Here is a 24,009-nt window from a genome sequence, read left to right as displayed (position 1 = left end):
ACACAGCATACACTATTAAGTCTTTGTGGATAGTATAACAGCATATTGGCATATTGCAATGCTGAAACAATTATCATTTATCAACAATGTGCATTAGGGTTTCACTGTGGTATGTTTCTGGTAGACCTGAATCTGTAGGATTTGCAGGTCATAATGTTCACACACACAGTCTTGTACAGCTAACCTTGTGGGGACACACAATTCAGTCCCGTTCAAAATCCCTAACCTTAAACCTAACCTTAACTCTAACCCTAAACTTAACCCTAGCTCCTAACCCTAAAACTAACCCTAACTCCTAACCCTAACCTTAAACGTAATTCTAACCCTAACACAAATTCTAATCTTAACCACAAACACCCTGGAAATAATGTCCCCAGTTTTTTTCTGTTTACTATTCTTGTGGGTACTTCTGGTCCCCACAAGAATAGTTAAACACGTCCACACACACACACACACAGACACACATACAGACAGACGCACACCCTGACTCTTTCTCTGACCCCCCTACTCTCCCTGGGTTGTTCCTGTGTTTCCAGTGGACCACATCCTGCAGATTATGGGACACCCTTTAGGGGGTAATGGAGATTTCCAGTCCCCTCTCATCCCAGCCTTCCCAGTTACCCAGAACGAGGCCATTCACGGCAGTGAGGACTCTGACGGCATGCATCCCATCCCTTTTCCCCCAACGCTCAGCTTCATCAACGGGAAACACCAGGTCAGATTTACTGTGCCTGTCTGGATGTGTGAGAGATATCTAGCCTCTCTTTCAAGAACAATGGAAGTAGAAAATCATAATTGAGATGGGTTGCATAAAGTGATACGACACAACAATAAATATTCATTAATTCATTAATTTACTAATTCATTCATTCATTCATTCATCCATTCATTCAGCAGGAGGCTAGAGGAGACCAGTTTGAGATGGCCACACCAGTCTATGGTGAACTGGGAGGAGAGATGGAGCAAGGGGAGGAGAAGAGCCCCACTCCCTTTGACTATGACTCCATCCATACTGGAGAGACCAGCGAGTCCACTGCTACAGACACAGACAGAGATACAAACAGACACACAGCTAAAGACACGGACAGAGGCACAGGCAGAGACAGGACAGGGAAGACGGAGAGCTCCGAAGGAACAACCCCGAATTCCCAACACACATCCCCAGTCTCAGCCTCATCCCCTAGTTCCCCCCATACTTCCCCAGATGGCATCTCCCCTGATGAGGACATGGAGGGGTCGGGCGGCCGTACCCAGGAGGGCTCAGCAGAAGACACCCGGCCCACCCCCGCCTCAGACAGCCAATCAGGCGTGGTCACAGACGAGACGGAGATTGGAGGGGCGGAGAGTGTCTCACACGCCCCGTCCCACACACACTCTGCTCACACTAAGGACACAAACACTATTGATACTTACACCAAGGACAGACACACTTCATCACACGCACACTCTACTCACACTAAGGACACAAACACTATTGACACTTACACCGAGGACACACACACTACATCACAGACAGAGGCAGGAGACTTCGAGGGGTCTTCATCGGCAGAAGAGGAAGGCTCGGCACAGGAGGTGTACCCGCCTGAAGACCCCAGATACACTAGCCCCGGCAGTCCTGGAGCCATCGAGGCTCCCCCGGTGGGACCTGGGGTGGAGGGACAGGTGACTGTTACACCCAAACCAGGAACCAGACCAGAAGCCAAACCAGGAACCATGCCAACCCAGGCAGGAGTGAGTGTAGAAGACCACGCTGGACATCACACAGACTCTTCTACACAGCACAGAGACCACTCCCGCCAACCTGCCACACAGGACAAAAATCTCTCCACAGACACTAAGGATCAATCCAAGTACCCCCCTACACAAACCACCCAGCGTCCAACACACGATAGGGATCCCACCAAGAACCAAACCACATACAATAGAGATCCCTCCACCCACACTAAGGACCAAACCAAACAACCCTCTCCCCCTAGATTCCCCCCCACCCACACTAAGGACCAAACCAGTCACTCTACCACAGATCAGAAGACCCCACAGCACCTGAACCAAACACACACACCCCCTGCACACCCCTCCACTCCACCTCCCTCCCGCCCCATCCCCGACTGGACCCTGACCTCCCAGACCCCCCTGCCTGAGGGGGAGGAGTTTGTGGATTATGACCGTGCGATTGGTCCTCCTCTGCTGGAAGCCGGCCCCCATGCTCCTAAAGAACCTCAGTCCACATACCAGCCTGAAACAGGAACTGACTACTACATCGTGGACCAGACTGTCGATGTCAGAGGTAGGTGTAAATCTCAGAGTCTGTTCAGTGGTTTAACAATGGGTTGGTGATGTCATCACAGCCGCTGTCTTCTCTGCTCTCATGGTTGTTGTTTATGATGACGATGATGATGATGTTGATGATGATGATGATGCTGATGTTGTTGATGATGATGATGTTGATCATGGTGTTGATGATGATGATGATGCTGATGTTGTTGATGATGATGATGCTGATGTTCTTGATGATGATGATGTTGATCATGGTGTTGATGATGATGATGCAGGGGCAGAAATCGCGGGGGGGACGGGGGGACACGACCCCCCCATCCTGGGAAAAATATGATTTGTCCCCCCCAGTATATCACTGAATCATAACTATGTAATTTAAATAATATTAATAATACGCAATGAAAGCAATTGTGCTGATTATAGACACTTAATAGCGAGTTTTTAAGTTTCAAAAGATTGCGACCCCCCCCCCCCCTTTTCCTCACAATGGTTTGATCCACTGGCAGGGTAACAGAGGGGTCTAGCCACTGTCTGAAAGGCACTCAATGAACGTAACTGACGTGAGGTTAATCCAGTCAATCGCACACACACACTAGCTGAATATGCAGAGCTAGCGCGCAAATATTAACTATTACGCAAGCTAGTACCTATTCCATTTATGTGGCCTCGTCAAAGATGGAATCTTTGCTATCGTCAATTTATTCCGAGATCAGCATGCAGATGATGTAAGTTACTGCTTCAAAGTCCCTGTGATAAGGTTAGCGATAAACTGAAGTCCAAACTGAACAGAACTACACTCTCTTCTACCATTGTCTTAAATATATTTAATGGTCTCGTTGCAAAAGCTAAATTGTCGCAAGGGAACTTTTATTTATTTATTTTATTTAACCCGGGTAGCAAAGATTATAGCAAACACCACTGAAACTGAATTGGTGCTCGCTAGCTTTGCAAATTCAGCTTTTGTTGGAAGCCAGCCAATATGAAACAAACTATTCAAATTACAAAAGGTTGCAGCATATGTTGTGTAAATGGTGAACTCATACAGCTATGAACTCTTGTCATTTTAATCCGTTTCACATTTGCTAGCTACCTTTTAGATCGAAGCCCAAATAGAATGATAAAAGATAAGATGATAGAAGCCCATCTCCTACTGTAAATAACCTACACACTGTGTGTGTGTAGCCAGCCAGCCAGGTAGAAAAATGGCAGAAAAATAAAAGACGGACATCAGCGTATTTTTCAGTACACCAAAACGCAAAGTAAGAACCCTAGTAGCCTAATATCTCAAAGACTAGTTGATAAAATGTTCTTAAGAAAGAAATGAAATTCTAATGGAAATGTTTCACAATGATGTCATTAGGCAGAGCAGGCAACAGATGGCACACAGACAGCAGAGTTGGGGACAGATATGCAGGGACAGACTGGCAGAGACAGGGAGTCTCAGGTAAGTTTGTTGAGTATTTGTTTGGCAACATTATGAAAGGTTCTCCATTTTTTTTACTTGTAAAATAGGAACATAATTGGAAAATGCCATGGATACCCCCACTCTCAACTTAAACTGGTGACTGAACTAAGATTTGTTAAAGGCAATGGTATTGCTGTTGTGAGTAGTTAGCCTTCCCTGTAGCTCAGTTGGTAGAGCATGGTGTTTGCAATGCCAGGGTTGTGGGTTCGGTTCCCACGGGGGGCCAGCACAGAAAAAAAAAAATGTATGAAATGTAAAGTTCCGGAACTCCAATTTGAGCAGCAGCAGCTGAAAAATGAGCTCCTACAAATATTGAAATGTACATGGTTTTTAGAGTGAAGTACATCGGAAAAAAGCAAAAGAAAACTGCAAGACTGAATAGGAGAAAAAACAAGCAACAAACAAAGAAGATAGGCTTTTGAAAAATAACTACAATTTTATGAAAAATAGTTATCTTAGCTAGCTGAATTGTTTACCAGTTGCTAAGCAGTTGCTAGGGACTCTTTTGGAAGAAGCTAGCTAGCTAACGAAGAACAACAAAGAATATCTAGTTAACAGAAGAAAAGAAAGAGAAAATCAGGACAGAAGAAAAAGGATATCAAAGTGAAACAGTTCTCTAAAGACACAAGAGACAATAATACAAGAAACAACACTTCTGTAGCTTGTCAACTATGTGTCTGTCTATCCCTGTTCTCTCCCCTCTGCACAGGCCATACAAACGCTTCACACCGCGTGGCCGCTGCCACTCTAACCTGGTGGTCACAGCGCGCACGACCCACGTGGAGTTCCAGGTCTCCGGCAGCCTCTGGAACTGCCGGTCTGCAGCCAACAAGGCTGAGTTCATCTCAGCCTATGCTACCCTCCAGTCCCTAGACTTCCTGGCGCTGACGGAAACATGGATTACCACAGATAACACTGCTACTCCTACTGCTCTCTCTTCGTCTGCCCACGTGTTCTCGCATACCCCTAGAGCATCGAGCCAGCGGGGTGGTGGCACTGGAATCCTCATCTCTCCCAAGTGGACATTCTCTCTTTCTCCCCTGACCCATCTGTCTATCTCCTCATTTGAATTCCATGCTGTCACAGTTACCAGCCCTTTCAAGCTTAACATCCTTATCATTTATCGCCCTCCAGGTTCCCTTGGAGAGTTCATCAATGAGCTTGACGCCTTGATAAGTTCCTTTCCTGAGGATGGCTCACCTCTCACAGTTCTGGGTGACTTTAACCTCCCCACGTCTACCTTTGACTCATTCCTCTCTGCCTCCTTCTTTCCACTCCTCTCCTCTTTTGACCTCACCCTCTCACCTTCCCCCCCTACTCACAAGGCAGGCAATACGCTTGACCTCATCTTTACTAGATGCTGTTCTTCCACTAATCTCATTGCAACTCCCCTCCAAATCTCCGACCACTACCTTGTATCCTTTTCCCTCTTGCTCTCATCCAACACTTCTCACTCTGCCCCTACTCGGATGGTATTGCGCCGTCCCAACCTTCGCTCTCTCTCTCCCGCTACTCTCTCCTCTTCCATCCTATCATCTCTTCCCTCTGCTCAAACCTTCTCCAACCTATCTCCTGATTCTGCCTCCTCAACCCTCCTCTCCTCCCTTTCTGCATCCTTTGATTTTCTCTGTCCCCTATCCTCCAGGCCGGCTCGGTCCTCCCCTCCTGCTCCGTGGCTCGACGACTCACTACGAGCTCACAGAACAGGGCTCCGGGCAGCTGAGCGGAAATGGAGGAAAACTCGCCTCCCTGCGGACCTGGCATCCTTTCACTCCCTCCTCTCTACATTCTCCTCTTCTGTCTCTGCTGCTAAAGCCACTTTCTACCACTCTAAATTCCAAGCATCTGCCTCTAACCCTAGGAAGCTCTTTGCTACCTTCTCCTCCCTCCTGAATCCTCCTCCACACCCCCCCTCCTCCCTCTCTGCGGATGACTTCGTCAACCATTTTGAAAAGAAGGTTGACGATATCCGATCCTCGTTTGCTAAGTCAAACGACACCGCTGGTCCTGCTCACACTGCCCTACCCTGTGCTTTGACCTCTTTCTCCCCTCTCTCTCCAGATGAAATCTCGCGTCTTGTGACGGCCGGCCGCCCAACAACCTGCCCACTTGACCCTATCCCCTCCTCTCTTCTCCAGACCATTTCTGGAGACCTTCTCCCCCTACCTCACCTCGCTCATCAACTCATCCTTGACCGCTGGCTACGTCCCTTCCGTCTTCAAGAGAGCGAGAGTTGCACCCCTTCTGAAAAAACCTACACTCGATCCCTCCGATGTCAACAACTACAGACCAGTATCCCTTCTTTCTTTTCTCTCCAAAACTCTTGAACGTGCCGTCCTTGGCCAGCTCTCCTGCTATCTCTCTCAGAATGACCTTCTTGATCCTAATCAGTCAGGTTTCAAGACTGGGCATTCAACTGAGACTGCTCTTCTCTGTGTCACGGAGGCTCTCCGCACTGCTAAAGCTAACTCTCTCTCCTCTGCTCTCATCCTTCTAGACCTATCTGCTGCCTTTGATACTGTGAACCATCAGATCCTCCTCTCCACCCTCTACGAGTTGGGCATCTCCGGCGCGGCCCACGCTTGGATTGCGTCCTACCTGACAGGTCGCTCCTACCAGGTGGCGTGGCGAGAATCTGTCTCCGCACCATGGGCTCTCACCACTGGTGTCCCCCAGGGCTCTGTTCTAGGCCCTCTCCTATTCTCGCTATACACCAAGTCACTTGGCTCTGTCATATCCTCACATGGTCTCTCCTATCATTGCTATGCAGACGACACACAATTAATCTTCTCCTTTCCCCCTTCTGATAACCAGGCGGCGAATCGCATCTCTGCATGTCTGTCAGACATATCAGTGTGGATGACGGATCACCACCTCAAGCTGAACCTCGGCAAGACGGAGCTGCTCTTCCTCCCGGGGAAGGACTGCCCGTTCCATGATCTCGCCATCACGGTTGACAACTCCCTTGTGTCCTCCTCCCAGAGTGCTAAGAACCTTGGCGTGATCCTGGACAACACCCTGTCGTTCTCCACTAACATCAAGGCGGTGACCCGATCCTGTAGGTTCATGCTCTACAACATTCGCAGAGTACGACCCTGCCTCACACAGGAAGCGGCGCAGGTCCTAATCCAGGCACTTGTCATCTCCCGTCTAGATTACTGCAACTCACTGTTGGCTGGGCTCCCTGCCTGTGCCATTAAACCCCTACAACTCATCCAGAACGCCGCAGCCCGTCTGGTGTTCAACCTTCCCAAGTTCTCTCACGTCACCCCGCTCCTCCGCTCTCTCCACTGGCTTCCAGTTGAAGCTCGCATCCGCTACAAGACCATGGTGATTGCCTACGGAGCTGTGAAGGGAACGGCACCTCCATACCTTCAGGCTCTGATCAGGCCCTACACCCAAACAAGGGCACTGCGTTCATCCACCTCTGGCCTGCTGGCCCCCCTACCTCTGAGGAAGCACAGTTCCCGCTCAGCCCAGTCAAAACTGTTCGCTGCTCTGGCACCCCAATGGTGGAACAAGCTCCCTCACGACGCCAGGACAGCGGAGTCAATCACCACCTTCCGGAGACACCTGAAACCCCACCTCTTTAAGGAATACCTAGGATAGGATAAAGTAATCCTTCTAACCCCCCCCCCCCTTATAAGATTTAGATGCACTATTGTAAAGTGGTTGTTCCACTGGATATCATAAGGTGAATGCACCAATTTGTAAGTCGCTCTGGATAAGAGCGTCTGCTAAATGACTTAAATGTAATGTAAATGTATGCATTCACTACTGTAAGTCGCTCTGGATAAGAGCATCTGCTAAATGACAAAAATGTAAATGTAGTTGTGTAGTTTTGGGTACCGGTAGTTAGGAGTACGGCAAACACCTTATTTCTTTGGTTCCTCAATATACATTTACCATATTACAATGTAGGCTATGTCTTACAGCACTACTTTTGGTGTCCCCCTCAGGAATTACTCTTGAGAAAATTTTCATGTAATTGTCCCCCCCAAAGTTGATATCAGATTTTCGCCCCTGTGATGATGATGCTGATGTTGATGATGATGATGCTGATGTTCTTGATGATGATGATGTTGATCATGGTGTTGATAGCTTTGCTATGATGATGATGATGATGATGATGATGATATGTGTGTGTGTCTCAGGACTGCAGCAGTGCACAGTGAATGTGTGTTTGAACAAAGCGTCCTGCTACCAGAGAGGCAGAGCCAGCATCTGTGTGTGTCCACCTGGATACACTGGACAGCACTGTGAGACAGGTAACACACACACACACACACACACACACACACACACACACACACACACACACACACACACACACACACACACACACACACACACACACACACACACACACACACACACACACACACACACACACCTGTGCAGCTGCTTTAAACCCTAATCAAGACTTTTACAAAAAAGAGACAGCCTTTCAAACCTGACTGTTACACCCAAACCAGGAGCCAGACCAGGAACCATGCCAACCCAGGCAGGAGTGAGTGTAGAAGACCACGCTGGACATCACACAGACTCTTCTACACAGCACAGAGACCACTCCCGCCAACCTGCCACACAGGACAAAAATCTCTCCACAGACACTAAGGATCAATCCAAGTACCCCCCCTACACAAACCACCCAGCGTCCAACACACGATAGGGATCCCACCAAGAACCAAACCACATACAATAGAGATCCCACCACCCACACTAAGGACCAAACCAAACAACCCTCTCCCCCTAGATTCCCCCCCCACCCACACTAAGGACCAAACCAGTCACTCTACCACAGATCAGAAGACCCCACAGCACCTGAACCAAACACACACACCCCCTGCACACCCCTCCACTCCACCTCCCTCCCGCCCCATCCCCGACTGGACCCTGACCTCCCAGACCCCCCTGCCTGAGGGGGGAGGAGTTTGTGGATTATGACCGTGCGATTGGTCCTCCTCTGCTGGAGGCCGGCCCCCATGCTCTTAAAGAACCTCAGTCCACATACCAGCCTGAAACAGGAACTGACTACTACATCGTGGACCAGACTGTCGATGTCAGAGGTAGGTGTAAATCTCAGAGTCTGTTCAGTGGTTTAACAATGGGTTGGTGATGTCATCACAGCCGCTGTCTTCTCTGCTCTCATGGTTGTTGTCGATGATGATGATGATGATAATGTTGTTGATGATGATGCTGATGTTGTTGATGATGATGATGCTGATGTTCTTGATGACGATGATGTTGATCATGGTGTTGATAGCTTTGCTATGATGATGATGATATATGTGTGTGTCTCAGGACTGCAGCAGTGCACAGTGAATGTGTGTTTGAACAAAGCGTCCTGCTACCAGAGAGGCAGAGCCAGCATCTGTGTGTGTCCACCTGGATACACTGGACAGCACTGTGAGACAGGTACACACACACACACACACACACACACACACACACACACACACACACACACACACACACACACACACACACACACACACACACACACACACACACACACACACACACACACACACACACACACACACACACACACACACACACACACCTGTGCAGCTGCTTTAAACCCTAATCAAGACTTTTACAAAAAAGAGACAGCCTTTCAAACCTGACTGTTACACCCAAACCAGGAGCCAGACCAGGAACCATGCCAACCCAGGCAGGAGTGACTGTAGAAGACCACGCTGGACATCACACAGACTCTTCTACACAGCACAGAGACCACTCCCGCCAACCTGCCACACAGGACAAAAATCTCTCCACAGACACTAAGGATCAATCCAAGTACCCCCCTACACAAACCACCCAGCGTCCAACACACGATAGGGATCCCACCAAGAACCAAACCACATACAATAGAGATCCCACCACCCACACTAAGGACCAAACCAAACAACCCTCTCCCCCTAGATTCCCCCCCACCCACACTAAGGACCAAACCAGTCACTCTACCACAGATCAGAAGACCCCACAGCACCTGAACCAAACACACACACCCCCTGCACACCCCTCCACTCCACCTCCCTCCCGCCCCATCCCCGACTGGACCCTGACCTCCCAGACCCCCCTGCCTGAGGGGGAGGAGTTTGTGGATTATGACCGTGCGATTGGTCCTCCTCTGCTGGAGGCCGGCCCCCATGCTCCTAAAGAACCTCAGTCCACATACCAGCCTGAAACAGGAATTGACTACTACATCGTGGACCAGACTGTCGATGTCAGAGGTAGGTGTAAATCTCAGAGTCTGTTCAGTGGTTTAACAATGGGTTGGTGATGTCATCACGGCCGCTGTCTTCTCTGCTCTCATGGTTGTTGTCGATGATGATGATGATGATAATGTTGTTGATGATGATGCTGATGTTGTTGATGATGATGATGCTGATGTTCTTGATGACGATGATGTTGATCATGGTGTTGATAGCTTTGCTATGATGATGATGATATATGTGTGTGTCTCAGGACTGCAGCAGTGCACAGTGAATGTGTGTTTGAACAAAGCGTCCTGCTACCAGAGAGGCAGAGCCAGCATCTGTGTGTGTCCACCTGGATACACTGGACAGCACTGTGAGACAGGTACACACACACACACACACACACACACACACACACACACACACACACACACACACACACAGATATCATATTGTCTCTGTTATTTGTGTAGATGTTGATGAGTGCCAGTTCAACCCATGTCGTAATGGAGCCACCTGTATGGACGGAGTCAACTCCTTCACCTGTTTGTGTCTACCCAGCTACACAGGACTGCTCTGTGAACAAGGTAACACACACACACACACACACACACACACACACACACACACACACACACACACACACACACACACACACACACACACCTGTGCAGCTGCTTTAAACCCTAATCAAGGCTTTTACAAAAAAGAGACAGCCTTTCAAACCTGACTGTTACACCCAAACCAGGGGCCAGACCAGGAACCATGCCAACCCAGGCAGGAGTGAGTGTAGAAGACCACGCTGGACATCACACAGACTCTTCTACACAGCACAGAGACCACTCCCGCCAACCTGCCACACAGGACAAAAATCTCTCCACAGACACTAAGGATCAATCCAAGTACCCCCCTACACAAACCACCCAGCGTCCAACACACGATAGGGATCCCACCAAGAACCAAACCACATACAATAGAGATCCCACCACCCACACTAAGGACCAAACCAAACAACCCTCTCCCCCTAGATTCCCCCCCACCCACACTAAGGACCAAACCAGTCACTCTACCACAGATCAGAAGACCCCACAGCACCTGAACCAAACACACACACCCCCTGCACACCCCTCCACTCCACCTCCCTCCCGCCCCATCCCCGACTGGACCCTGACCTCCCAGACCCCCCTGCCTGAAGGGGAGGAGTTTGTGGATTATGACCGTGCGATTGGTCCTCCTCTGCTGGAGGCCGGCCCCCATGCTCCTAAAGAACCTCAGTCCACATACCAGCCTGAAACAGGAACTGACTACTACATCGTGGACCAGACTGTCGATGTCAGAGGTAGGTGTAAATCTCAGAGTCTGTTCAGTGGTTTAACAATGGGTTGGTGATGTCATCACGGCCGCTGTCTTCTCTGCTCTCATGGTTGTTGTCGATGATAATGTTGTTGATGATGATGATGATGATGCTGATGTTGTTGATGATGATGATGCTGATGTTCTTGATGACGATGATGTTGATCATGGTGTTGATAGCTTTGCTATGATGATGATGATATATGTGTGTGTCTCAGGACTGCAGCAGTGCACAGTGAATGTGTGTTTGAACAAAGCGTCCTGCTACCAGAGAGGCAGAGCCAGCATCTGTGTGTGTCCACCTGGATACACTGGACAGCACTGCGAGACAGGTACACACACACACACACACACACACACACACACACACACACACACACACACACACACACACACACAGATATCATATTGTCTCTGTTATTTGTGTAGATGTTGATGAGTGCCAGTACAACCCATGTCGTAATGGAGCCACCTGTATGGACGGAGTCAACTCCTTCACCTGTTTGTGTCTACCCAGCTACACAGGACTGCTCTGTGAACAAGGTAACACACACACACACACACACACACACACACACACACACACACACACACACACACACACACACACACACACACACACACACACACACACACACACACACACCTGTACAGCTGCTTTAAAACCCTAATCAAGGCTTTTTCAAAAAAGAGACAGCCTTTCATGCCAACTCTGTCCAAATGTGGTAAGCAATTCTGTTGAATAGTGGAACTGCCAGTTCTTGGTCATATTTAGTCAGTAGACAGAATACATTCTCTGGTTCAGGCTGGAAAATAAATGTGACTACAGCTGTGTCTGTTGGGAACACACACACATACACACACACACACACACACACACACACACACACACACACACACACACACACACACACACACACACACACACACACACACACACACACACACACACACACACACACACACACACACACACACACAGTGAGTCATGTCTCTGCTCCCTGCATATCCCCTGAAACTAGGCGTTAGATCCACAGTCCACACTTGATTAGTTCCAGGTCCACTGCCAGTATTGCTACTATTATTCAACAGCTAACCTACACACACATTGGCTCACGTGCACACACAGTTACTGTACATGCATTGTGCACATTCACACTCTTACTGTCTGCACAGTGCATATACACAAATGTCATGCAAAACAAAATGTGTGTGTGTGTGTGTCGGCTTAGCGAGGGAAGAGTGTATGATAAGTTAATAAAGTTGATCTGAAGTTTGCTGCTGATAGACAGCCTGAGGTCCTGGGTAGAGTTCATAACCCCCCACCTAACACACACATACACAGACAGACACACACACACAGACAGACAGACAGACAGACAGACAGACAGACAGACAGACAGACAGACAGACAGACAGACAGACAGACAGACAGACAGACAGACAGACAGACAGACAGACAGACAGACAGACAGACAGACAGACAGACAGACAGACAGACAGACAGACAGACAGACAGACACACACTCTCTCTCTGTCTCTCTCTCTCTCTCTGTCTCTCTCTGTCTACCAGTCTTGGTTCAGCCCTTTATAAGGTTAAATACAATATATGGGTTGTATGTTTCTCTAGTCATTCCAACCTATTATAATCAATGACATCACAAAGACCTGCTTATTCAGCCTGTATGGTATGAATGGGACTGGTCATTCCCTAGCGCTGAATATAACATCAATTCTTGTGGGAAACAAGCATAACATACTCGAGAAATGAAAATAGTTTTTTAACAGATTGGCATTCGCCGTATCAATTGTCTCATCTATACATTATTCGTAACCTATTGAACTTCAACGTTCAACATTCCAAAGTAGAACACAGAAGAAACTTCTAGAATGACGGAACTACTCCAAACAACTATTCAGAATTCTTGTTCTACAAGAACAGCTCACCAGGGATTCATGTTGTGAATGGTCACCTCATCCAAGCCAGCAGTGCGCCGGATCATGTTGTTCTGACATACACTACATGGCCAAAAGTTTGTGGACACCTGCTCGTCGAACATCTCATTCCAAAATCATGGCCGTTAATATGGAGTTGGTCCCCCCTTTGCTGCTATAACAGCCTCCACTCTTCTGGGAAGGCTTTCCACTAGATGTTGGAACATTTGCTGCAGTGACTTGCTTCCATGGAGCCACAAGAGCATTAGTGAGGTCGGGCACTGATGTTGGGTGATTAGGCCTGGCTCGCAGTCGCCGTTCCAATTAATCCCAAAGGTGTTCGATTGGGTTGAGGTCAGGGCTCTGTGCAGGCCAGTCAAGGTCTTCCACACTGATCTCCACTAACCATTTCGGTATGGACCTCGCTTTGTGCACGGGGGTATTGTCAGGCGGAAACAGGAAAGGGCCTTCCCCAAACCGTTGCCACGAAGTTGGAAGCCCAAAATCGTCTAGAATGTCATTATATGATGTAGCGTTAAGATTTCCCTTTACTAGAACTAAGGGGCCTAGCCTGAACCATGAAAAACAGCCCCAGACCATTATTCCTCCTCCACCAAACTTTATTGTTGGCACTATGCATTGGGGCAGGTACCATTCTCCTGGCATCCGCCAAACCCAGATTGTCCGTCGGAATACCAGCGTGATAAATCGCTCCAGAGAACGCTCCAGAATCCAATGGCTGTGAGCTTTACATCACTCCAGCCGATGCTTGGTATAGCGCATGGTGATCTTAGGCTTGTGTGCAGCTGCTCTGCCATGGAAACCCATTTCATGAAGCTCCCAACGAACAGTTCTTGTGCTGACATTGCTTCCAAAGGCAGTTTGGAACTCAGTAGTGAGTGTTGCAACCGAGGACAGACAACTTTTACGTGCTACTCGCTTCAGCACTCGGCAGTCCCGTTCTGTGAGCTTGTGTGGCCTTGACATTTCCACTTCACAATAACAGCACTTACAGTTGACCGGGGTCAGCTCTAGCAGTTTAGACATTTTACGAACTGACTTGTTGGAAAGGTGGCATCCTATTGACAGTGCCACGTTGAAAGTCACTGAGCTCTTCAGTACGGGTCATTCTACTGCCAGTGTTTGTCTATGAAGATTGCATGTGTGCTCGATTTTATACACCTGTCAGCAACGGGTGTGACTAAAATAGCCAAATCCACTCATTTGAAGGGATGTCCACATACTTTTGGCCATATAGTGTAGCATTGTGGGCACACTGGCATGCATTCCATGACCAAATCTAACCAAGTCCAACATTAACAAAGAGGGTTCACTATGGCACTACAGTCCCTTGGTGCAGTAGCATTCCCTTCTGTACTCATCTATTGACTGGCCTTACACAGGCGGGTTCAATGTGCGTGCGTCCATGACAGTGCGTGCGTGCGTCCATCAATGTGCGTGCGTCCATAAGCTTGCGTGTTTGGCTTAGAGAATAGGTACTTGTGAGTGTTTCGAAACAGGCTAATGAGTTTCAACTGTGAGCCTTAGAGTCTGTGAGCTCATTCAGCCAGCTGGAGCTCTCTCTCTCTCTCTCTCTCGCTCTCTCTCTTACAATCCACCCTTTGTTTTAGTTTCTCTCTCTTTCACTCTCTCACTCTATTACTCTCTTTCGCTCTCTGTTTCTCTCTCTCTCTTCATCTCCAAGTTTGTGTAATTTGTGTCATCTCTGTAGATATTGTTAGTCATTGGTCCCCCCCCCGCAGACACGGAGGTGTGTGAGTATGGCTGGCAGAAGTTCCAGAGCCAGTGTTATAAGCACATCACGCACCGTCGCACCTGGGACGCTGCCGAGAGGGAGTGTCGCCTCCACGGAGCCCACCTCGTCAGTGTCCTGTCACAGGAGGAGCAGCTGTATGTCAACGGTAAGTCCGCCTCCTTTACAGTGAGGGGAAAAAGCATTTGATCCCCTGCTGATTTTGTACGTTTGCCCACTGACAAAGAAATGATCAGTCTATAATTTTAATGGTAGGTTTATTTGAACAGTGAGAGACAGAGTAACAACAACAAAAAATCCAGAAAAACGCATGTCAAAAATGTTGTAAATTGATTTGCATTTTAATGAGGGAAATAAGTATTTGACCCCCTCTCAATCAGAAAGATTTCTGGCTCCCAGGTGTCTTTTATACAGGTAACGAGCTGACATTAGGAGCACACTCTTAAAGGGAGTGCTCCTAATCTCAGCTTGTTACCTGTATAAAAGACACCTGTCCACAGAAGCAATCAATCAATCAGATTCCAAACTCTCCACCATGGCCAAGACCAAAGAGCTCTCCAAGGATGTCAGGGACAAGATTGTAGACCTACACAAGGCTGGAATGGGCTACAAGACCATCGCCAAGCAGCTTGGTGAGAAGGTGACAACAGTTGGTGCGATTATTCGCAAATGGAAGAAACACAAAATAACTGTCAATCTCCCTCGGCCTGGGGCTCCATGAAAGATCTCACCTCGTGGAGTTGCAATGATCATGAGAACGGTGAGGAATCAGCCCAGAACTACACGGGAGGATCTTGTCAATGATCTCAAGGCAGCTGGGACCATAGTCACCAAGAAAACAATTGGTAACACACTACGTTGTGAAGGACTGAAATCCTGCAGCACCCGCAAGGTCCCCCTGCTCAAGAAAGCACATACACATGCCCGTCTGAAGCTTGCCAATGAACATCTGAATGATTCAGAGGACAAGTGGGTGAAAGTGTTGTGGTCAGATGAGACCAAAATGGAGCTCTTTGGCATCAACTCAATTCGCCGTGTTTGGAGGAGGAGGAATGCTGCCTATGACCCCAAGAACACCATCCCCACCATCAAACATGGAGGTGGAAACATTATGCTTTGGGGGTGTTTTTCTGCTAAGGGGACAGGACAACTTCACCGCATCAAAGGGACAATGGACGGGGCCATGTACCGTCAAATCTTCGGTGAGAACCTCCTTCCCTCAGCCAGGGCATTGAAAATGGGTCGTGGATGGATATTCCAGCATGACAATGACCCAAAACACACGGCCAAGGCAACAAAGGAGTGGCTCAAGAAGAAGCACATTAAGGTCCTGGAGGGGCCTAGCCAGTCTCCAGACCTTAATCCCATAGAAAATCTGTGGAGGGAGCTCAAGGTTCGAGTTGCCAAATGTCAGCCTCGAAACCTTAATGACTTCGAGAAGATCTTCAAAGAGGAGTGGGACAAAATCCCTCCTGAGATGTGTGCAAACCTGGTGGCCAACTACAAGAAACGTCTGACCTCTGTGATTGCCAACAAGGGTTTTGCCACCAAGTACTAAGTCATGTTTTGCAGAGGGGTCAAATACTTATTTCCCTCATTAAAATGCAAATCATTTTATAATATTTTTGACATGAATTTTTCTGGATTTTTTTGTTATTCTGTCTCTCACTGTTCAAATTAACCTACCATTAAAATTATAGACCGATCATTTCTTTGTCAGTGGGCAAACATACAAAATCAGCAGGGGATCAAATACTTTTTTCCCTCACTGTAGGTTCTCATAACTCACAGGTTACAGGCCCAGGTTAGGGTGAGAGGTCGGAGGGTAGAGAGTATGGGGTATAGAGATAATGTGTGCCGCATGTAGCACTCTATTGTCCATATGAAACTGTTTTTATGAGTCTGTACACGAACTCAGAAAAGAAAATGTAAAAGACACACACACACACACACACACACACACACACACACACACACACACACACACACACACACACACACACACACACTGCAATCTGTAATCTGTTCTGTAAACATGCCAGCGTTATTGGGTTAGACAGAGGAAGATGGGAAGAGAGGGAGGGGAGAAGGGAGGTACAGAGTTCAGGAAAGTGGGAAAGAGGGAGAGGATGGCAGTGTTTCTGGGCTACGAAGGCAGTCTTTGGGAACACGAAGCTCGTTATTAACACGTCTTAAAATGCCTTTGTTGTTTCCTGTTGTAGAGCTAAAGAGAACCAGGTCTAACTGCTGTTTCTAACCCCCAGGTCTGGGCCATGACTACCAGTGGATCGGTCTAAACGACAAGATGTTTGAGAGAGACTTCCGCTGGACTGACGGCAGCATCATGGTAAGACAGGAGAAATTCACCCTGATAAGATATTATATGATATGGGTGTTACTTATGACGTCTGATCTCTTATGACCTCTGTATGACGTCTGGACTGAGATATGGAGGAAGGACAGTGTGTTTGTGTGTGTGTGTGTGTGTGTGTGTTTGTGTGTGTGTGTTTCTGTCCAAGCACAGCCACAGGAGAGAGACACAGATGATAATGTTGAAGCAATGTTGTTTTAGTGGAGTTATCTCTCAGTACTGTGAGACATGCCCTTGTTCAGTTCTAGGTGTACCAGTGTGCATTTGTGTGTGTGTTCAAGTTAACATGTATCACTGCATTGTTGAAGACGTTTGGACCAGGGACACTGTGACAAAAAGAGCCCAGGGAAGAGAGAGGTGATTGGCGGGTAGAGATTGGGAGAACTCTCCCTGTCTCCATGTCCATCTGCCTGTTGGTGGTGGTGGGGGAAATTGGCTAAACGTTTGGGTCAGCTACAGATAGAGATTATGCGGCTGGCTCACTTAGCTGGAGCGCCCCCTTATGGCTTCTCTGTATATTACAGCCACTGACTAAGATCTATTCAGCAAAAACATCAAAATGAATGACAGATTTCTTAAATTATCTTAGATGAATTCTGACTATTTTGAGGAAGTGCATACTGGCTACGGCGTCCCAAAATGGACAAACAGTACTATTGCCACTTTTTTGTATTTTCAGGGTGTATGCGAGAACCCTCGTTCGGCCAGCCGAACTGAAGCATTCTGACACCTTTACTCCACCTTAGCACGATTCAAATCCAATCCAATTTCATTTGTCACATGCTTGGTAAACAACAGGTGTAGACTAACAGTGAAATGCTTTCTTACGGGCCCTTCCCAACAATGCAGAGAGAAAGAGAATAATGGAGAAATAATAGAACATTTGAACATGTAGTAATAATAGATACACAATGAATAACAATAACTTGGCTATATACAAGGGGTACCATTGCCGAGCCGATGTGCAGGGGTATGAGGTAATTGAGGTAGATACAGTGCATTCAGAAAGTATTCAGACTCCTTCGCTTTTTCCACATTTTGTTACATTACTGCCTTATTCTAAAATGGATTAAATTGTATTTTTCGCTAATCAATCTACACACAATACCCCGTAATGACAGAGTGAAAAGAGGTTTTTAGAAAATGTTGCTAATTTAGTAAAATAAAAAACAAAAATACCTTATTTACATAAGTATTCAGACCCTTTTCTATGAGACTCGAAATTGAGCTCAGGTGCATCCTGTTTCCATTAATCATCCTTCAGATGTTTCTACAACTTGATTGGAGTCCACCTGTGGTAAATTCAATTGATTGGACATGATTTGGAAAGGCACACACCTGTCTATATAAGGTCCCACAGTTGACCGGGCATGTCAGAGCAAAAACCAAGCCACTAGGGAATTTTCCGTAGAGCTCCGAGACAGGATTGTTTCAAGGCACAGATTTGGGGAAGGTTACCAAAACATTTCTGCAGCATTGAAGGTCCTCAGGAATACAATGGCCTCCATCATTCTTAAATGGAAGAAGTTTAGAACCACCAAGACTCTTCCTAGAGCTGGCCACTGGACCAAACTGAGCAATCGGGGGAGCAGGGAGGTGACCAAGAACCCGATGGTCACTCTGACAGACCTCCAGAGGTCCTCTGTGGAGATGAGAGAACCTTCCACAAGGACAACCATCTCTGCAGCACTCCACCAATCAGGCGTTTATGGTAGAGTGGCCAGACGGAAGCCACTCCTCAGTAAAAAGCACATGAGAAAAGTCACCTTAAGGACTCTCAGACCATGAGAAACAAGATTCTCTGGTCTGATGAAACCAAGATTGAACTCTTTGGCCTGAATGCCAAGTGTCACGTCTGGATGAAACCTGGTATCATCCCTGCGGTGAAGCATGGTGGTGGCGGCAGCATCATGCTGTCGGGATGTTTTTCAGCAGCAGGGATTGGGAAACTAGTCAGGATCGAGGAAAACATGAACAGAGCAAAGATCCTTGATGAAAACCTGCTCCAAAGTGCTCAGGACCTCAGACTGGTGTGAAGGTTCACCTTCCAACAGGACAACGAACCTAAGCACTTAGTAAAGACAACTCAGTAGTGGCTTCAGAACAAGTACTGAGTAAAGGGTCTTACTTAAATGTGATATTTCCGTTTTTTTTAAATACATTTGTAAAAAAATCTAAAAACCTGTTTTTGCTTTTCCATTATGGGGTATTGTGTGTAGATTGATGAGGTGGAAAAAACTATTTAATACATTTTAGAATAAGGCTGTAACGTAACAAAATAAGGAAAAAGTCAAGGGGTCTGAATACTTTCCAAATGGACTGTACATATAACTTGGAATAAAGTGACAGATAGTAAGTAACAACAGCATATGTTTTGAGTAAAAAAAGTTTGCTCAAAAAGGGTTAATACAGATAGTCCCGGTAACTATTTGGTTAACCATTTAACTCACTTTTTAGCAGTCTTATGGCTTGGGAGTAGAAGCTGTTCAGGGTCCTGTAGGTTCCAGACTTGGTGTATCGTTACCGCTTGCCATGCGGTAGCAGAGAGAACAGTCTCTGACTTGGAAGGCTAAAGTCTTTGACCATTTTTTGGGGCCTTCTTCTGACACCGCCTGGTATAGAGGTCCTGGATGGCAGGGAGCTTGGCCCCAGTGATGTACTTGGCCCTACGCCGTACCCTCTGTTGCGCCTTGCGGTCGGATGCCATGCAGCTGCCATACCAAGCGGTGATGCAGCCAGTCAAGATGCTCTCAATGGTGCAGCTGTAGATCTTTTTGAGGATCTATAGGGCCCAATCACTAGCACCCCTGGGTGTACTTGGCATACCCACAGCGGGTGCTTAAGAAGACTCATGAGACCATAGCCTACTGGTAAAATGCACATTAGGGGGCACTTCAGGAGTACTCCGGGCAGAGTAAAATTCAGTTAGTGGTACAGTAATAGAAAAGGAACCACTGCAGTAGGAGTCTCCATCAGAGGAGGCTCCTCCTCAGCGGAAGGAGAGATCCATCCTCCTCAGTGAATGTCATGAAATAATAATAGTGAAACATGAATAGCAGGGTTCAAAAAGGAACTGTGTGTAATGTCCCAATAAACTTGTTAAAAGGTATTGTCATCTGGTCCCTATAGTAGCTAGTGATTAATGAGATTTGCGAAGAAGTTACATTAAGATTCCTCCCGTGTTATGCGGTGACTAGCTTAGAGGTCAGGTGTAGTCTGATTGAGGATCCTATACTGTATGAGGGCTGTGGGGGCTATCAGAGTAACTGGGATGCAGGAAAGGTGCTAATGAATGTGGCTGCAAGTAAAAAGGCCTAAACTTTGGTGATGATGACAGTGTGTGATTGTATTTGCAGCAATATGAGCACTGGCGTCCCAACCAGCCAGACAGTTTCTTCCAGTCTGGAGAGGACTGTGTGGTGATGATCTGGCACGAGGGAGGACAGTGGAATGATGTACCCTGCAACTACCACCTCACCTTCACCTGCAAGAAGGGCACAGGTAACGCACGCACGCACACACACGCACGCACGCACACACACACACACACACACACACACACACATACATACATACATACATACATACATACATACATACATACATACATACATACATACATACATACATACATACATACCTAACCCTTGTCCTCTCTCCTCCCTCCAGTCTCTTGCAGCCAGCCCCCAGTAGTGAAGGATGCTCGTGTGTTTGGTTCTATGAAGCCTCGTTATGAGATCAACACTCTGATTCGTTACCACTGTAAAAACGGCTTCATACAGAGATACCCCCCCACCATCCGCTGCCGTGACAATGGCCAATGGGACAGCCCTAAGATCACCTGCATGAGCCGTGAGTACTGCCCACTTCTTCTGTCTCTGACTACCAGAACTGACTACCCCCCATCCAACTAATCAGGGCCTAGATCCAACGACATTAACGATCTCTCTTTTTTTTTTTTTTCAGCCGCTACCTACCAGAAGTCTTTCGCTTCTAGGAAACACACCGACAATCACAATCATAACCAGAATCAGTACAATCACAATAATCACAACCAGTTCAACGATCAAAACCAACGATACAACAACCAAAACAATCAAGACCAACGGAAGACCTACAACCAAAAGCAAAAACAGCAGAGCGAGAGGAGACATCAACACTAATCTGATCTCTGGTCAGTCCTTAAAAGTGCAGATACGGTTGCAAAATACCAGGAACTTTCCCCAAATTTCTGGATTTCTGGAAAATGTGGGAATTTCTGAGAAAATGTACAGTTATTCTGCATCCCTAATCCCAGAGCAACTAGCTAGAACCCACAGATATACACACACACACCATATATATATATATATATATATATATATATATATATATATATATATATATATATATATATATATATATATATGTGTATATGTGTATATGTGTATGTATGTATGTATGTATGTACATTTGTATGTCAATTTATCTGGATAGGGGCATGGGGGTATTTCACAAGGTTTAGTCATAATCAGCAAGCTAACTCTGATAAACTCTCGATAAAACAATTTTCTAGTTTATAAACAGGTGTTATGAACATGGTTACATAGAGGATTGAGTCCATTTCAAATTCAACAAGGACAAATTTAAGTTTCAGAATATTTATTGAAGTGAGCCGGCTAACTCGATTTTGATCTTGCTTAGTGAAATCCACCCCAGATCGCGTTTGATTCTTCCTAAAACCGTGACACACAGTGCCTTAATGGTTAACACAGTGTCCAGTGTCCAATGTCCATCTCTAGAACTGGAGAACTTGACCGCTCCTGCTCTAGAGATGGACACATCTCAATCCAGCGCCTTCTGAACATTTCCCCTTTACCCTGTTTCTTTACGCCATAGAAAAAATCCACTAAAAATAACAGACATATTTGGCTTACCACCCCAGTTGTTTGTTGGTGACAAGTTTGCATTATTCCCATGAAAGAACCCATTAACTTAAATGAACGTGATTTATTACATTGTTTCCAATATTTGCAATGTTTTTTTTCCTTCTCTCTCACAGAATGTGAGACGAAGAGTCACTCGTTTATCACAATCTTCGGTCAATCACTTTATTCAGAAGTCACTATAAAGTGAAATCTGTCTTATTATTGACTGTTACCATGCGGTGCATACAGTAGAACTCAAATCAGGAAAGAGCTCAATCAGTTCCTTATAGGAGAGGACATGACGAGAGGTCCGTATCAGACGCTGTCTGTGATAGGTCACCTCCTTCAGTGGCTCTCCAGCATATACAAACGCATCAGCGATGTCTTCTTCTTCAAGGCAATGGTTTTTAAAGGGAATGGGCTTCTTACGCTTAACCAGTTTTGTTATTGCTATGTATGCAATGATACATGGGGGAAGAGAGAGTGTAACGAATGTCAGGTCTGTACGTGGGAAAAGTTATATAAGAAGCTGTAGCCGTTTAATTTATTGCATATGTTACACCTATACATGGCCTGTGATACTGTTCAAGGTCATTAGAACTGAAGTGGCTATTATAAGGGCGACTTATTTGGCCGTTTCCAGAAATCTGCCTTGCATTGAAAGTACCTCTTCTTACATTATGTTGCCTTCACATATTCTGTTTAGTAAAGTTCTACAATCCAGATATCTGAGCTGTGATGGCGCTGTTCAGGGGGATGACTTGTACCTGCGAGTCACCACAAACTGCCTCTCAACAAGAACCGACTTTGAGAAGCATTCAAAGGCACGTGAACTATGACCATTTATTCAGAAATGCTACAAATAATGATTCTCCCCTGAGGACAGAAATGACTGGGTGAAGAAACAGCATTGAAAGTTGGGAGCCTAGTGTCTCTGTTCTTCAGTTAGGATTCTGGTACATGTGTCTTCTTGGTTTTCTGCTTTCATCCCTTCTGTTTGCGCTCCATGTATGTGTTCTATCATAGTGTTTTATCATCCAAATGATGTGTGTTTCTACCCCAGAGAGCGTGGGGTATGCGGGGGGGGGCAGAGGGAATGTGAATACTTTGTCTGTTTTTATGTTCTTGTATCTGTTGTGTATGTCACCAAAAACTCACTAATACTGTACCATCCTGTGCTCCATCTCACCTTCCGCTGACTGTGCAATAAAAAATAAATACGATAACGGATTTTATCCAGTGTGCATCAATATTCTCACACTTTGTATCTCAGTGCAGAAGATTATTCAATAAATCCACTTGAGTTTATTGAAAAAGTATAGCAGTTTCTTTACCTGTCATAGGTACTGACTGCCAACAGAGGGAGCTTAGAGAGTCTGGTGACGCAGTCAAAAGTTTAACGGTGTGAGTGACGACTGGTGACGCATACTCTCCCCCCAGTGAATAAACGAATGGATGGAGGAATGAATGAAAGGATTGAACTGAATAAATGAGTCTATCTTTCCTGTCTGTCAGTCAGTGCGGCCCTGCTGTGGTTCCAGGCAACAGCTGCTTGCAGGCTAGGTGGGGGGATCCTAAAATAGTGCTCTCCTCTGGAAACCAGCATGAATATATGAACCACTACCAGCAAACCAACGTCTCAACCTCATGCCGTCATCCAGCTCCTAAAACAATCTGCTGCTTTGACAGACATTTTTCAGTTACAAGATCAACGAACAGAA

At 46.6% G+C, this 24,009-nt stretch overlaps 1 protein-coding gene across 3 annotated transcripts in view; it reads left to right on the top strand.

Annotated features, from left to right (window-relative positions):
* vcanb (versican b) overlaps positions 1-23,523 on the top strand; it is a 42,593-nt gene extending 19,070 nt beyond the window's left edge. Inside the window, exons 8-19 of one of the 3 annotated variants that reach the window (XM_045689897.1) lie at positions 537-715; positions 898-2,287; positions 7,897-8,010; positions 10,422-10,535; positions 10,697-11,287; positions 11,520-11,633; positions 11,731-11,844; positions 15,000-15,158; positions 17,275-17,357; positions 20,738-20,882; positions 21,051-21,233; positions 21,348-23,523. In XM_045689897.1, coding sequence (XP_045545853.1) covers positions 537-715; positions 898-2,287; positions 7,897-8,010; positions 10,422-10,535; positions 10,697-11,287; positions 11,520-11,633; positions 11,731-11,844; positions 15,000-15,158; positions 17,275-17,357; positions 20,738-20,882; positions 21,051-21,233; positions 21,348-21,544 — 3,383 coding nt within the window. In that variant the 3' untranslated portion in view covers positions 21,545-23,523. Of the gene's footprint in view, positions 1-536; positions 716-894; positions 2,288-7,896; positions 8,011-10,421; positions 10,536-10,696; positions 11,288-11,519; positions 11,634-11,730; positions 11,845-14,999; positions 15,159-17,274; positions 17,358-20,737; positions 20,883-21,050; positions 21,234-21,347 lie in introns of all 3 variants that reach the window. The other 2 variants (XM_045689896.1, XM_045689898.1) reach the window with 2 other exon arrangements.
* The last annotated feature ends 486 nt before the right edge of the window (positions 23,524-24,009 follow it).

This window comes from Salmo salar, chromosome ssa11 (assembly GCF_905237065.1).
Source record: "Salmo salar chromosome ssa11, Ssal_v3.1, whole genome shotgun sequence".
NCBI classification, from domain to species: Eukaryota; Metazoa; Chordata; class Actinopteri; order Salmoniformes; family Salmonidae; genus Salmo; species Salmo salar.
This window is presented reverse-complemented; position numbering and strand designations above follow the sequence as displayed.